This window comes from Podarcis cretensis (assembly GCF_951804945.1).
Source record: "Podarcis cretensis genome assembly, chromosome: 14".
NCBI classification, from domain to species: Eukaryota; Metazoa; Chordata; class Lepidosauria; order Squamata; family Lacertidae; genus Podarcis; species Podarcis cretensis.
In genome coordinates this window covers 29,821,876-29,837,795 of record NC_137183.1, presented here as the reverse complement: position 1 = coordinate 29,837,795, position 15,920 = coordinate 29,821,876, and the positions used below count along the sequence as shown (strand labels likewise).

Genomic DNA, 15,920 nt, shown 5'->3' with positions numbered 1-15,920 from the left:
CACCTCATGCGTTGGGGAAAGAAAAATTGAGATTTTAGTTTTCAACCCTTGAGAGAGCCGTGGACCGATTTGATGTGGGTGCAACAGGGGTTGTTGTCAGGTTAAGTTTCTCAGGTGATCTGGAGGGTCTGCTACCCCACAGAGGTTTTTGAAACTGCAAAAGAATGAAGAATCCTTCAAACTCCTTTGCGAAGAAAGCCACAGAAGTGCTCCTGGCTCTCTCCACTGGCTCTTTTCTTCACTAGCAATACCATCAGCAGTAGCTGGGCAGAGGTACTTCAACCCCCGCCCCCTCTCCTGCCAAAGCAGCGCCTTTTGCCAACCAGGGAAAGGGGACCTGGTTTCAGGCTTGCCCTGGTTTTCTATGGTCCAGCTTCACCAGCTGCTTGGCAGTAGTAGGGGCATTATAATAGTTCCTCTCTGCTCCTGGTTTGAATTATTTAGGATATTCTCTCCGCAGCTTCATTCAAGGTAACATAAGCATCAAGCTGTTTCTCTGGTAAGGGGCAGGGAAGAAAAGCCTTGAGTGATTTTAAAAGCAGAGTTAATACGCACTCTTAGGCTTGCCTACTGAGCAGGAAGCCCAAGGGGACATAACCCAGGTAATTATTGCAAGGACTGTAGCCTTATATTGAGGAGTTCCTTCTACCACTGTCTCTTTCAGCTTCATTGTACTGGGGTGGGGGTGGGGAGGCAGTTACTGTGCTCCTGTGTCCCTGCTCTTGGGGCAACCTGGGTTGCTTGTAGCTTATGACAGATGTGAAGGAACAACCATTACCTTATAAGAAGCACATTAAGTCCAGTACTGCCCCAGTTCACTGCCTCAGGCACCTACAGCTTTTTTATATTGAAACAAGATAAAAACACCATGATACTTTAGACCACATCTTAGTCTGCAGGCAGAACCAAAAAAATCACGCATACACTGTTTCATGGCACCGCAATGGCACAAAAACATGGTTAAAAAACACGGATCCTCAAGGATCCTTATGCTTTTTGCACTAGATCAGCCCGAAGTCACCATCAGATCAAATTACCATGGCCATGGGCACAGCATGCACCACAAAAAACACAGATCCACGGCTTCCTGGCAACACAGGCCCCCAAACGTTTTGAAGCACAGATCCTGATGGATCCTCACGCTTTTTGCATTGGGCCACCCCTAATTCACCATCAAATCACGCATCATAGCCAGGGGCACAGCCTGCACCACAAAAACTCGGATCCACGGCTTCCTGGTGACACTGGCCGAAAAACGTGGTTTCGAAGCACGGATCCTCATGGATCCTCATGCTTTTTGCATTGGGCCACCCCTAACTCACTGTTAAATCACACGTCATGGCCAGAGGCACAGCCTGCACCACAAAAATCATGAGTTGCACCACAAAAATCACAAAAAGGCACTGTTAGTGTCACCACAGGAACATTACTATTAGAGCCAAGAGAAGAATGTCCGACTATATATTTTACCAAGATATGGTTCATCTTCAAGAAGAGATCAAAAACATGCCGAAGTATTAAAGAGGAGAAAAAAATATGAAACTGCTTACATACTGTCAACTAATACCCAGATTCAGCACTAGCCATCAACTTTGAGCGGAAAGAGCAAGTTGTTTTCAGGTGGTGGGGGGGGGGGTAGCGGGACACCGGGGCGGCCCAAGGCAGCCTCCGCCAAAGTCAGAGAAAGGGTGGAAACTGCCGACTGAGGCGCCTCTTGTCCCCGACCCGCCGCAAGAGGCGCTCGCCTTCCGGGCGGCGGAGATGGCGGAGGGAGCTCGGGGAAGCGGCGGCGGTGGCTGGTTCCAGTTCGGCTTCTGTTTCGGGAAGGCGACGGAAGCCGGGCTGGAAGTGGCGCCGCTGCTGGTCGGGGGCGAGGCCGGGCCAGTGCGCTGCGTGAGGCCGAGCTGGAGCTTCTCCGGGATCGTCCGCGCCGGCGGTGAGAGGCACCCACCAGAGTCCCGGGGCCATGCATGGTTCACGCTTCCCCACCCCTTTTTCTTAGGCTGAGCAGGAGCGGAGAACCGCGCGCTCCAAGGCATATAGAAGGGACGGACTAAGGGGTCCCGACCGTGGGGGAGATGCTGCTCTGCATCCCCCATCGACAACCCCAAACTCCTCCCCTGCTTGCTGGGGCTGCGGGAGATGCAACCCCACGACGCCAGGCAGGTCACAGAAGCCCCATCCCGTCAATAGAGGAGAAGTTTTTCCGTGAGCCTTGATGGTGGCCCCAAGCCGCCTTTCTAGGTTGCTGCCTGATCGTCCCTGGCGGGGGGTAGGGTGGTTCCTCCTGTTCTGTGGCCCCGATATTCTTTCTTTGCCTCCTGCTCCGTTTGGACTGAGAGCTCCAATCCGCCCCCCTCGCCCCGTCTTGCCTTCTGCCTCCCGCAGGGTCCCCCCCGGTGCTGTTGCAAGGCGCGGTGTGCGCTGCGCTGCCCGAGGACTGCCGGGACGTGCTGCCGTCGGAGACGCACGTGCTGGTGCTGCGGGAGGCGGCGGTGGAGAGCTGGCCGGTGGAGGGTTCGGCCCCGGTCCTGGAAGGAGAGCCGGCGTGGAGGTGCGAGATCCTCCCTGAGGAAGCAGCGACCGTAGGTAGGTAGGTGCGCGGGCAGAAGCGCCGCCCTGAAAGAAGAGGAAGCTGTTGCTGCAACCCCAGGATGAGCCATCCCTTCTGCCCCTAACCCTCTTTCTCTTCTGCCCCAGAGCTGCCCCTGGTGCCTGGCGGGTACGTGGCCCCTCGGCCCCCTTTCTTCACCCCTCTGCCCTCCACCTTGCAGGCTCGCAAGCTGGCCCTGGGCTACGAGCATGCGGTGCTGCTCAACACAGAGGGGGCCCTCTTCTCCTGGGGAGGCGGCAGGTGAGTCTGGCGCAGGTGAAGACTTAGCGTTGCCCTCCTGGCAGGGCTATGGTTAAAACTAGTGATGGCTGGCAGCTTTAAAGGAGGGTTGGGCAACTTCATTGAGGAGAGGGCTCACAGTGACTACTAGCCATGATGGCTATGCTCTGCCTCCATAGTTACTGGAAGCCAGTAGAGGAAGGGGAGAGGTGCTCTTAGGCTCAGATCCTGCTTGTGGGTTTCCACAGGCATCTGGTTGGCCAATATGAGAACAGGATGTTGGACTGGAATGGTCATTGGCCAGATCCGGCAGGTCTCTTCTTAGGTTCTTACCTGGTGCCAGGTGGGCTTCTGCACTGGGGGGGGGAGCATGGTGGCTACTCCTCCTCCTGTCTTTTCTTTCCAGGCACGGACAGTTGGGCCATGGGGAGCTGGAGAGCAGGACAGAGCCCCAGTTGGTGGAAGCCTTGTACGGGGTGCCCATGGTGGATGTGGCGGCAGGAGGATGGCATTCAGCTGGCATTAGTGGTAAGGGGGCAGGAGGGCATGGTCTGTAGTGGCCCATCTTAAGCAATGACTAGGTAGGGATTCCAGCACCCCAAAATAGACTTGCTGTTGCTTTTTTACATTGGTAATAACAATAGCAACAAAAATATCAACAGAATTGTTGTTGCCAACCTTTTGAGGCTTGTTGATGTGGTGTCAGGGGTTGAACAGAGGCAGGGACCCTGTGGCTGTCCACATATTTTTGTTGGACCTCCTCCCTCAATAGCCAGGGCTGACTTAAGGCCACCAATCAGCCACTGCCACTGTTTAAATAGTTCATGGGGTTTTGAAAGATGCATCTCCTACAGAAGTGAAGTTCCATTTTCTTCACAGCTGTTAAAGATACTGCCAACAGTTACCTCTTTTGCCCTTATTTACTTTTTCTGTCTTAATATTTCTTAAAATTATAAACCCAAAAATATAAAGGGGGTGAGGCTTCTGATACAACCTTTCCCATTCCCATCGCTTTCAAATAATAAACTCTCCTTTGCATGGGAAGCCAAATCCCTCATAAGGCCAGAACCAGCTTTCGCTGGAGAATACATTTTGCTAGCCCTATGAGGCCTCTTCCTTGGGAAAAAGGCCACGTTGGTCCTGGACTGAGCTCCTAGCTGCTCTCTTTCTCGCTCTCTGCCAGAAGCAGGTGATTTGTACGTCTGGGGCTGGAACGAGATGGGACAACTTGCCCTACCTTCCAAATCTGTAGCTGAGAGTAGAGCCACCACGACAGAAGTGAAGAGAGGTGAGGCCACTTCTGGGACAGAGCTAGATGCTCTCTTGGCAAACTTGGCCCAGGGCAAACATACACTATACCCCGTGGCTGTTGCTGCGGTATGAGTTGACTTTGGCAGTTTTATTTATACTGAGTTGTTTCTAGGGGACACAGAGTTGAGCTTGGCAGAGCAGGAAGCAGCACAAGGACCCTGCAAGGCTGCATTCATTTCGATCCAAGCCTTCCCTGCTTTGCTGGATATGCCAGATGGGGCAGATGTCTATAAGATCAGCTGTGGTTCACGACACACCGCTGCTGTGACATGTAAGAGGACACTGAATTTGTCTTTCAGTGAGGGGAGCACAGGGACAGCAGGATGAAGGCTTCACTGCCCAGTACCTGAAAAATATCCTGGGGCTGTTGCTGTCCGCCTGAGCCTCATTTGTGGAAGGGGAAACATCCAAGAGTGAAGGACAAACAAGCGTAAAATGTGTGTGATGTCTAACACAGTTTATGTGTAAGGATGTCCAGCAGCCCTCCCAAAACTGCTTACTGTCAAAATTGCTGCACTTTAAATGGAGTTCCTAAACAGCGCAAGCTCTTTGGTTTTTGCATGGTTGCATGGTTGGGAAATCACAACATAGCATAAAAGGGTCCTGAATACAGATAGGTAGCCGTGTTGGTCTGCCATAGTCAAAACAAAAAAAAATTCCTTCCAGTAGCACCTTAAAGACCAACTAAGTTAGTTTTTGGTATGAGCTTTCGTGTGCATGCACACTTCTTCAGATACACACTTCTTCAGAGTGTATCTGAAGGAGGAAGGAAGGAATTTTTTTTGTTTTGAGGGTCCTGAATGTTTATCCTTTTCCATTGTTTCTTGGATCTGCCCCATTCCCCCAGAGGTGCTCAACTGTTATCCTTCAACAACCTCAGTTAAACACAGGTCATCCTTGTATTTCAGGTACAGGAGAGCTCTACACCTGGGGCTGGGGTAAGTAAGCTGGAGGTGGGGGGGGTGGATTATAGCTGCCCTTAGGGTTAGTACTCCATCTTCTCTTCCTGCTCCAAGGGCAAACTGGTGCCAATAGCTCTTCTTGGTTGCAGGTAAATATGGCCAACTGGGGCATGGGCAGACAGCCAGCTCTGATGAGGCAAAGAGGGTGTCCTGCTTTGTGGACTGGGGTCTACGTGTAGTAGATGTGGTATGTGGACCATGGACTACCTATGTACATGCTGTGGCCCGATAACAGCTGAGATGGAGGGCAAGAATCCAGAAACCTTTGGGAAGACAGCATGAACAGGACCTACTCCTACTGCCATTCCAGTCCAATGCTCTACTGTCTGAGTTGAGGCTCAATCTGACTTTATCCAAGTCTCAGATCAGGGGTAGTGGCTTCTTCTAATCCTCCTTCCACCTGCCTTCCAGTAACAGCTACTTCAATGGACAACACAAGGGCAACTTTAGGTAAAAGAGGGAGCTGTTTTTGCACCTCCAAGAACACCACAGAGACAGAGTTATACAGAGCATATTTTATGTAGCGCTAAATTGCCATGATGGACAAAACAGATGTTGGAACAGTCATTTTGTGAATAAAGCTGTTGCTGCCACTGTCATCCTTATTAGCCTGCAACACAGTCATGGTTCTTCAGGCAAGAAGCCAGATGCCAGGTAGCAGGACATTGCGGTAGAAGTGGAGTAGAGTTAGACTGCTCTCCTCAGCTAAGAGCCCTCATCAGAACAATACAATTGATTAGTCATTATACAGAACAGCAGATAAACAAAATGTGAACATACTGCCATACAAATAAATAATAAAAGGACACTGTAGTGAAAACAAGGTGCAAATCTAGCCACGATGATGGGGAGGGTGAGGGTGGTTGGCAGAAGCCTCTCCTCCTCCTTCCCCATCCCCATGAGGAAGCCAGGACTAGCCCAGCTCAAAGGCAGCAGCAAGAAGTCAGCCCCGTCCCATTTGTCATAACTAAAGGTGAGCTGTGCTTCTCTCCAGTGGAACAAGACCTCTGGAGCAAGCATGGGACACGTCCTAAAAAGCCCCAGGACCTGATCACTTTTTCCTACTGCAAGCAAGTTTAGGGGCTGCCTGCTTTCCCTCCCCACTTCTGTTGCAACTACTCCCTCTCCCAAAAGCAACCGCATAAGCACCAAGAAGGGCGGTAAAGATTCTGTCCGCATTAACAGGATGGACGGAGTGCTGCCACTGTGGACTCTCTTGCACCCTTTGCCTAGCAGAGGGCAGGAGCGAACGTTCCAGAGGCTTGCAAGAGGATAGGTTGGGGTGGGCCAGGATCCCTCTTCCCTTGCTGCTGGAACCCTAGACTAGACAGCAAGTTGTGCACTAGAGTAGGCTTACTTATAAGAAACCCTTTGCAACATTTACATTTTATTCTTTTTAATATACAAAAAAAATTGTTAAAAAAAATCATTGTGGTAAAAACAAGGAACAAATAGTTAAAAGTGGCCCTGCCTCCATTGCCACGGGCAACAGAGCCAAGCAGGGAGGCACACGGCTTTGCCTAACCCCAGGAGGAAAGTCCAGTGGTGCCAGTTCCTTTGGCTACCTTCCTTTGCCGCTGTGTACAAGCTCCCCGTCAGCTCTCAGCATTGGAAACCGTGGAGTTAAGGATGCGGGATTTGAAGTCAGATCTGGAAGCCTTTGAAAGTTCTTGCTGTGAAAAGATAAATTCTATGTGATGTAACTGAGCAAGCTGGATCAAAGAGCAGTGGACACCTTCTTGTGAGTGTGGAAGTCCCAGCCCAGGGCAGAAGGGAAGGGAAGGTGTACCAACACTACACAACCCAAGGAAACCTTCCCCACTGACACCAAGCTCTGTGCAGGTATATTGCAGGCAAACACATGCAAGGGGAATAAAGAGGTGCTTAACCCCTTTCCAAATGTCCCCCTCCCAGTGTCCAGGTACACTCTTTCCCTCCCCACTGCTCTATGCTTGTTCATGCCCCTCCCCGAAGCTGCTTTCCATTCCAGAAAACGCATACATGGGGCTAGGACTTTATTACATAGGCTCACATGCAACCTGAGTTTATCCATAAAGTGCCACCGCAAGCCAGGTGTGGGGCCAGGTGCCGTCCATGTTTGAGACCAACCAAGCAGTGTAGAGTGAACAGCTGGCTTGTTGCATTAGGAGGTTGGCTCAGCTAGGGAGGGGGTGCTCTTGGGAAGGAAAATGTGAAATGATTACCGTTGTACTGCATGCTTCATTACAGTTCAAGGGTGGCTTACAGCATCCTGGGTGGCCTGTGGCTCCCCAAGGGAATGAGTGGGGCAGGCAAGAGCAGTTGGCAGCCCAGTTGCTGAGAGTGGTGGCTGTCAGGTTAGAGGCGTTGAGAGAAGAGGGAAATTACCGCAAACTCTGAATAGGTGCTGGCAACAGAGTTAATGCTGCAGGTGCTCTGGGCAGGGGCTGCAGGGGTGCACCCACCGCTCAGAACTGTTCTGTTGAGCTGAGCGACGTTCTCCTTGTTGTGTTCCATGGGTCCTGGGCGAGGGGACTTGGGGGCCATGCGGCTGGGAGTCCGGACAGGCTGCGGAGGCAGAGGGGAGCAGCACTGGAGGTTAGAGCTTTTGACAACAAGCTTCCGGGAGCCCTGCAGAGAAGCAACACAGAAAAGGTTACTGAGCAACCAGGAACCAGTAAGCCACAGGGGTGGGTGGGGGACAACACAGAACAACATTCTACGAGGGCACTGCATTCTTCTGACTGGGCATAAAAGTGGCAACAGAACTTTTGCTGAAGTGTTAGGAAGATGGCCTCTTTTCTACTTGCAGTACCCGCTGCTTAAGAGGATGGTTGGGAGGAATAAATGTATGTTGCCTAAATAATGTTTTACAAAGCTAGTAATAAACATTAACACTTTTTAAAAAATAAGTTTTCTTGCACTTCGGTAAACCATGAGGTTGCCCCCAGCCCTTGCTGATAATTTCCCTGTTGGGTCCATGCGTAGCTATAAAAAAGATTTGCACCCAGGACTGAATGTTGGAAACAGAAAGAATTTAGATACCAGCAGCTGCTACTTACTTTTCCTCCAGAGAGTGCTGGGTGGGGTGTTGGGGAGTGGAACAGAGAGCCCCCAAATGCTGAACGGATGGTACTGTTCGGGGTAGCTGTGGTGTTAAGCTGCAAGAAAAAACCATGAGTTAACACAAGTGCGTTCTCCCTAACTCCAGGTGGCAAAAGCACTCTTTTCCCACCCCAAGCACCTAGCAATAAAACATCTCTTCACAGTGGAGCTGCAGCTCTTTTTTTTTTTTTTTACACCATCTCCAACCCTATCAAATATTGGAAGGGTGTGTGGATGCATATTAAGAGCAAGCAGAAGTGTGCATAATGCTCAGGATGTGGCTGTACCATAGAATTTATTTTTTTTAAAATAAAAGAAAATATTGTGCAAAAGGTCAGGTTATAGCTATGCTATTTATTATTACATCATCTCCTGAGAAGTATACCTTGCTAGACTATCAATCAGTAAACATACTGTGGTTCTGCAGAAATTTATTAGGTTTGCCTCCTTTCCTCTTGTTGAGCTTTGTGATTCACACATCTTTGCTTTTTATCTCAGCTATTCCTGGAATTTGCGTTTCCATCCAGTATTTTGCAAAAATGGGTTCTTGTAGCCACTGTGAGGGATTCTCAATTCCCTTTGGCTCCTTAGGCATTTTTTCCTTGGTCAATGAAAATCATTTGGTTTTATTGTACTAATGCTTACATTTCCAGCATTTATATTTCATTGCTAATTTGTACACCACTTTTCTACATTACTGTACAATCAAAATGCTCAACAAAAGCCACACTGCCATCCCATAACTATTTCAAGAATAACTAAAAAAACCCACCAAAATTCATAATTCATTGCACATGTCGTACTAGGGAACAAACAAACAAACAAATAAAGTGCCCCTTCTGCATGAAGCATCACATGGCAACACGGACCTTCCGCACTTTGCTGGGTGTGATGAAGCCCAAGCCCCGTCTCTTGTTGGGGGTCCGTGGGGTGCTGCCATACATCATCTCCTCCTCAATCTGGCGAGACTTCTTGAGTTGCTAGAAGAAAAAGGAATTGGGGTGGTTGGTATCCACAGAAGCCCCAGAAGGGGATGGCGAGCGAGTTAGATTAGCCACAAAAAGGGAAGGCAGCAAGAAGTCCTTCATGTCAGGCTACAAGTCTGGTGTGACTGAAGTCCTCTGCAGACATCTCTTCAGCCTACCTACGCACTGCCAGAGGGGTACTGATGACTCCTGCTCAGGTTGCCCAAGATAGCCCAGCAGCTAATTTTAAGCTTCAAATTACTGGGTGGTTCTCTCAGCAGCATGTGTCAGCTTTGGGACCATTGCTCCAAAGTATATCCCCCTCTCCCCTGTACTTCAGACACACAAAGCAAGGCTTCAAACACCCAGTGCGGATGGTTCAGCTCATTCCCATCCTTTGGAGACCTTGGCCAAGGTGATCTCAGTCACCAGCCAGGGAAGAGAAAAAGGAGCCCATTTTTCAGACTAAAGCAAGGAGGACAAAGGGGTCCTTGTTAAGTGATGCGGAGATGGAAGCTGCTTGAGGGCTCTCAGCTTGTTCACTCACTCGCTCCTGCTTTTCCTTCTCCTTCTCCATGTGGTGGAGCTGCCATTGCTCTGCCACATACTCCATGAAGCGCTGCCCATTCACCAGGAAGGCCTGCTCCTGCTCCTGCTCCCAGAGCTCCACACGCCCCTTTAGCTCCTCCTCCAGCTGCAACGAGAGACAACTGGCTTCAGCTAAGCTACACAACCATGGTGCAAAGCAAACAGCAGGCTGGTTGGCCTTCTGCCTCAGTCCCTCCCAAGGGCAGAAAGGGCCACATGCCTTTGGAAGAGTCTTCTGAAGTTTTGCTCGCAGCTTCTCCTCTTTCAGAAGGTTACCCCCTCGGTTGGTAAAGCGGCTGGGGTCCGTCGCCTTCCTCTGAAAAGGGAGAAGTTGGGAAATGGGTCGGCCTCTTGTGCTTGGGAAGCCACCCTAGGCTGGCCCTCAGTGGCTTCCCACCTGGCCCAGCACCAGACACCTGGCCATCTGTGTGGCTTCTGGCTGTACCTCAAGCTCCTGGAAGAGGCGCCAGTTCTTCTCCCACTTGTGGATGGATTCAAACAGCTCTTGATGCCTTTCGTAGCACTGCTTTAACCGGGAAACTTCCTCTTCATGCTGCTGCAGCAGCTCTTCAGTGAAGTCATCTGGGAAGGAGGGGGGGGGAAACAGGATAGCCAGTAGGAAGAAGCCACAGCCAATCAATCTATACCCAGCAGCAACAGCTGGGGAGGGGTCTACTTGCTCACCTTCATAGTAGGGGTAGAAGGCTCGCCTCTGCTCCTCCCCATAAAAACACTTGTCCCAGTAGTCTGCCAGCTCAGCCCGGGTGGCCTCCACCACATTTCTGATGTTCTGAAACTTCAGCTCTTGCAAGCGATCCACTTCCAGTTTCAGCTAGACGGGGAAGAGCAAAGGGTCAACACACACCTTGATGGCACTGACCCCCTCTCCCCTCCTGTGTGCACCACAAAACATGAGGGGGGCTCTCTCATGGTGCAGTGGGATTCGGAGCAGGCAGAGGAAGGTTTGAAACAGCTCCCCTTTGATCCTGAGCCCAGCACGAAGCACCCCTTCTCCCTGTTGGCTTCGCACAGGAACCACTGCTGCTGGTCCGAGGCCTCAGACCTTTAGTATTCCTTACAGCATCCATGATGGCGGCTTTGGCTCCCACCATGTAGGGGGCAAAGGCTTCCCTTTCCTCCGCAGGCACCTGCAGCCGCTCCCACAGCACCCGAATCCTGGAACGCAGCTCTTGGCACAAGGCTTCCTTCTGAGCTCTCCTGCTCTCGAGCTAGGGACAGAAAGGCCAGTCTGAGCCAAACTAAAGCAGCAGAAGAGATGGGATGTCACAGGCAAGGCCCCCCAGATCCTTCTCCCAGACCCCACCCTCTGACCTGCTGCAAGAGATCCTTCAGGGCGGCAATGTTGTCCTCTGAGAGACAGAAGGCGTCCTCCTCCTCACACACGACATCTCGCTCAAAGCTGGTGTCTGGGGTGTGCTCCAGCTCCTCCATGCACAGGATGATCTGCCTCTTGGTGTCAAGGAACTCCTTCTGCCGGCGCTCCTGGAGGAGCAGGACAAAGCAGGACATTACCCATTTGGCCCCAACCTCAGCCTCCCCACCTTTGCTCATGCACACACAAAGTGTGCCCACCTTTTCAGTTGCTAGTCCTGCCAAGTGGCGCCGGAAGTGGTCCAGCTCCGCCAGGCTGGGCACAGCCTCACTGTCAATGTCATAGGGAGCTGTGCAAAGCAGGTCGCACATCTCCCGGTCTCGCTCCTGCAGCACCTTCAGCTCCTGCTTCCTTTCCCGCTTTTGCTTCAGCATTACTTCCACACGGGTGCGCAGGTCCTTCTCTAGCTGCAGGATGGTGGTTTCCTCGTCCTCCTGTGAGAAAAACAGTTCCCCTGAGCTCAGCAGGACCACCCTCTAAGAGATGGCGTCTGAGCCACATTCGCCAGCCCACAGCCTCACCTCGAAAGGAGCCAATTGCAGCTCCTTGCAGAGGATCGCCAGTTCCTTGCGACACACTGCAATGCTCTTCAGGAGACGCTCTTTGAGGTTCTCCTCCTCCGCAATCATCATGTCCAGCAAGCCCTGGTGGCACAAGAGCAAGCAGCATTGAACCCAGAGCAAGCAAGGACACTACAGCAGCTACAGAGCCCAGTCAGTTTAATCTAGGAAACCCTCTCCCCTGGTGCTTGCAGCTCCATATCAGTAGAGCATGTCAGAGGCCCCCGCTGATCATTCCCAAGAAAGCCCTGCACATGTGGGCTTGTTTTTCGTGATGATCATGCACAAGTCCTTCATCAAAAAGAAACTGTTAGGACAGGGGCCAAAAATAAAATTGCCTATATTGTAACATCTTCATACAAATGTGGTACAGCTGAACTTGAGGTTGTTTTGGTTCCTGCATCTTAGAAAAACTGTAGAGAAAAGGGCAACCAAAATGATCAAGGTGCTGAAGCAACTCCCTTGTGAGGAAAGATTACAGCATTTTGAAAAAGGTGATAACGGGAGGCATGATATTGTTATAAGAATTTTAAGATTTTAAGGTCTTAGAGATATAATAAATGTTCATAAATGCACCAAGCAAACAAATACATACATAAATAAATATATAAACCACATGTGTGAAGCAGCACAGGAAGACAGTCCTTAAACCATTTTGACTCCCAAGCTGACCAAGTGTTTTTCTGCAAGGAGGAAGGAGGTGAAAAAAACCTTCCCATTGTCTCAGGAATTATGTAATTACCATCTCAAAGGAATGGCCAGACTACCAGGAAAGGCAATCAGATAAGGCATTATCAGATAACCTGGCAGAACAGCATTCAAATTTCTGTTGTAGACCACCTTTTCTGTGATGTAGGTATGATGTATGGAGGGATAGTTTTGAGCTCCAGGGCAGGGAATTTCAAAATGACTATATAAGGCCTTGTGCACCATTGTTCGGGGTCCTCCTCCTCTCTCCTGCTTGTGAGGGGAGCACCCTGCTGCAACAGCTTTAATAAAGATCAGGCTTACTAGCTGCTTTGCTTCTCTATATTCTCTGGTTGGCCTCTTATTTTCTCCTACCAATGGAGAACCTACAAAGGACTCTATAAGGGCTCTTGTGTACCCCATAAGGGAATAAGGGCAGATTTTGTTTACAATATAGTAGTAGGAAATTACACATGGTGTGGAGAAAGCAGACAGTGATAACCAAACAGGTCATCCAATGAAGCTGAATGTAGGGAGATTCAAGACAGAGAAGGAAAATTGTTCACAGTTAAATTGCGGAATTCGCTCCCACAGGAGGCAGTGAGGCTACTGTAGGATGAGAAGGGCCACAGTTCTGGTAGAACACCTGCTTTACATTCAGGTGTTCAGTCCTTGGTATCTCCAGGTAGGGCTGGGAAACCGGAAAACTTGAAGAGTTGTTGCCAGTGAATAATACTGAGCTAGATGGACCAAAGTACTAAGGCACTTTCCTGTGTTCTGTTGCATGACAAGATGGGCTTTTGGTCTAATCCAGTCACAGGATCATCTTACAGGTCTTGACCTTGAACCGTGAAGCCAGGTGAGCCTCCTTTATTCTCTGTTCCCCCCACCCAGACTGCTTAATGATTTTTCCACCTTCTGTAGCAATTGTAATGCTCTATTGTCAGATGCTGTATGATTTTATTCCGCGGTTTATTCTGCTCTGAGATGAAGGGTGGTATACAAACAAACAAACAGATAGATAGCAATACAACAGAATACGAAGAACACAAACTAATGAAACAAGCAATTAAATTATGGTTAAAAATCGATATGAACAGCTAAAGTAGACATGCCACAGTGACCTGAATGAAGAGCCTCTGACCAGTTTGGGAGCCCCTGCTCCAAAACAGCATTTTTCAATTTTCAGTCTCCAGATATTTTTGGATCTACAGCTGCCACCAGCCTCTCTGACCACTAGCTAAGCTAACTGGGGAGAGTGGAAGTTGTAGCCCAGCAGCCTCTGGTTGAGCAGTGCAATGGAGAACAGGGATGGTGTGTCTCATTTAGTCACTTGAGGCAAAATGGAAAATGCCACCCTGCCCTGTTGCCTCCAGCTGCAGTGCCCCGCCCTGCCACTCTGGGGCTATGAGGCAGCCTCACCCTGCCTAATATCTATGCCAGCCCTAGTAGGAAAGGACCATGTCAGCTCAGTGACAGTGCACCTGCTTTTGTCTGCAGAAAGTCCAACCCCCAGGTCAGGCTCCGAGAAGACCCTGTCTGAAACCCTGGACAGCCATTGCTGCCAATGCTGGGGGAGATGGGCCACTGCTCTGAGTCAGCATAAGGCATCCCATGGCCTCGCCCTTGCTCAGCTGGCAGGATCTCTCGGCCCTGCTCACCTTGACGTGCTTCTTCACCACTTCGGTGCGCTGCAGGCGCTGGTCCTCGGGGATGCCGATTTCCTCCCAGATGTCGCGCAGCTGGAACAGCGCCTGGTTCAGGCAGGCCACCGACTCGCTGGCCAAAACCTCGCTGCGAGAGAGGGAAGGTAGTCCGTCAGGGGCGGAAAAGGAACCCTCCCCATGACCGACCAGCCACCTGAGAAGAGAGCGACGCCCCGGGGCAGAGGCCGCTCCTGGCTCGCAGCGAGGCGACTGCGGAGTTACACCGGACGGGCAGCCGCCTGCGAACCAGAGAGCGCCCCCTACTTCGTCCTCCAAATGCCCACCTCTTCCTCATGGCCGCGGGTATCCGCCAAGGCCAGCCAGCCCACTTCTCTCCCTCTTGCTCTCTCCCTCGCTGCTGCTGCTGCTGCCACCTCCGCTGCTTATTCGGCTCCGCGTCGCTCAACTCCGCTAGCCGTTGCGCCTCCGCCTAGAATTCAAACTCTAGCCCGCCGCCCCCTGATTGGCTTCCGTATAAGGGGCCGCCACGCCCCCCAACTGCCAGACGTAAGACACCTCCCTGGCGTTTATTCCGTCCGAGAGTTCGTTCTGCCCAATGAGAGGGAAGCGCTGTTTTCACTGTAGCCTATCGGAGGGTAGAAGGAAGGAACGCAACAGTTGCCCAAGTCCGGTGCTTGGCGCGAGGCGAATCTCAATGCGTCAAGCATCTCCTCTGACATAGCGCTGCGGAGGAGGAGACGGCCCGGTACTGCGGAGCATGGATTGGAGTGGGGACCCGCCCACCGGCTTTTCCAGCCCCTGCTTTAAAAGTAGCGTGGGGGCCGAACGGAGCGCGTCCCCCCTCTGCAAAACTGGGCCGGGGATTCCCCGGAATGCGCACTGATTTTGCTGGAGGGGACGGGGACGGGGTGCCACCCGCTCATCCTCTGGTCTCTGCCCAGGCCAGGGGGAGGGGAGGAAAACGGCAACGGCCAGGCGATTGCAGCCAGCACGGAGGGAGCAGTTGCCATAGCCCCGGGACCCCTTTCGTGGGCCATGGAGGCAAATGGGGCGCTGCCCCACACCCTCAGGCTACCCCCTACCTGTCTGCCTCCTTCCTGACGACCAGAGGATGGTTCTAGCCCAGGCTTCCTCAACCTCGGCCCTCCAGATGTTTTGAGACAACAATTCCCATCATCCCTGACCACTGGTCCTGCTAGCTAGGGATCATGGGAGTTGTAGGCCAAAAAACATCTGCAGGGCGGAGGTTAAGGAAGCCTGTTCTAGCCTGTCAGTCCTAGAGCCCCAGTGTGCTTTAGTGGTTGGAGGTTAAGTCTCCGCTCAGCCATGGAGCTCACTGGGTGACCTTGGGCTGCTCCCCCCATTCTATGACTGCTCTCAATCTAATCTACCTCGCAGGGTTGTTCTGAGGGTAAAATGGAGAAGCGGGTAGAAGCACACGCACTGTCTTGATATCATTGGAGGAAGAAAGATGGCATAGAAATGTAATCAATAAAAGAAAAATTGGCTCTGGTTCTACCTACTTGGATCTTCCTGCCAGTCCCAGTGGGCACCAACCACCAGCATTTTGCATTGCCCAGCATTCTTGACAAAGGCCCTCTTTCCCCTTCAGGGGGTCTTGAGTGCTTGTCCACAAGGCTGTGCATCTCTTCTGCCAAAGGACCAAAGTCTGTGCTGTGCTGTTCCTCCCAAAAATGGTGTGACTTGCACTCCTGTTTGCTTGCACAGCGGGTGGCAGGCACTATCACCATTGCCATAGGAAGGGGATGCTGGAGTGCCATTGCTGTGTATGCCAAAGGGGGAAGATGGTCCTGGGGCTGCCACCCTCGATGGGGTGTCATGACTCTGGCAGCTGATGCTTGGTGGGCAC

At 51.4% G+C, this 15,920-nt stretch overlaps 2 protein-coding genes across 6 annotated transcripts; one reads left to right on the top strand and one right to left on the bottom strand.

The window, feature by feature from the left end:
- Positions 1–1,734: 1,734 nt before the first annotated feature.
- RCCD1 (RCC1 domain containing 1) lies at positions 1,735–5,705 on the top strand. 2 transcript variants are annotated; one of them, XM_079953577.1, is made up of 8 exons: positions 1,740–1,936; positions 2,389–2,589; positions 2,701–2,854; positions 3,240–3,361; positions 4,017–4,121; positions 4,257–4,415; positions 5,053–5,082; positions 5,196–5,705. In XM_079953577.1, exons 1-8 carry the CDS (start codon positions 1,762–1,764, stop codon positions 5,336–5,338), a joined length of 1,089 nt encoding a protein of 362 aa, XP_079809703.1. In that variant the 5' UTR covers positions 1,740–1,761; the 3' UTR covers positions 5,339–5,705. The 2 variants fall into 2 exon arrangements, with proteins under 2 accessions (XP_079809704.1, XP_079809703.1); XM_079953578.1 differs by lacking the exon at positions 4,257–4,415 and having other exon boundaries at positions 1,735–1,936.
- Positions 5,607–14,552, bottom strand: PRC1 (protein regulator of cytokinesis 1). 4 transcript variants are annotated; one of them, XM_079953574.1, is made up of 14 exons: positions 14,374–14,552; positions 14,045–14,177; positions 11,658–11,780; positions 11,337–11,570; positions 11,076–11,246; positions 10,823–10,972; positions 10,428–10,575; positions 10,189–10,325; positions 9,964–10,059; positions 9,703–9,849; positions 9,060–9,170; positions 8,148–8,246; positions 7,474–7,653; positions 5,607–6,779 (listed from the first exon to the last, which is right to left on the bottom strand). In XM_079953574.1, the coding sequence occupies exons 1-14, from the start codon at positions 14,382–14,384 to the stop codon at positions 6,702–6,704; spliced, it is 1,818 nt and encodes a 605-aa protein (XP_079809700.1). In that variant the 5' UTR covers positions 14,385–14,552; the 3' UTR covers positions 5,607–6,701. The 4 variants fall into 4 exon arrangements, with proteins under 4 accessions (XP_079809700.1, XP_079809702.1, XP_079809699.1 ...); XM_079953576.1 differs by having other exon boundaries at positions 7,551–7,653; positions 14,374–14,551; XM_079953573.1 differs by having other exon boundaries at positions 7,474–7,716; positions 14,374–14,550.
- Between the last annotated feature and the right edge of the window lie 1,368 nt (positions 14,553–15,920).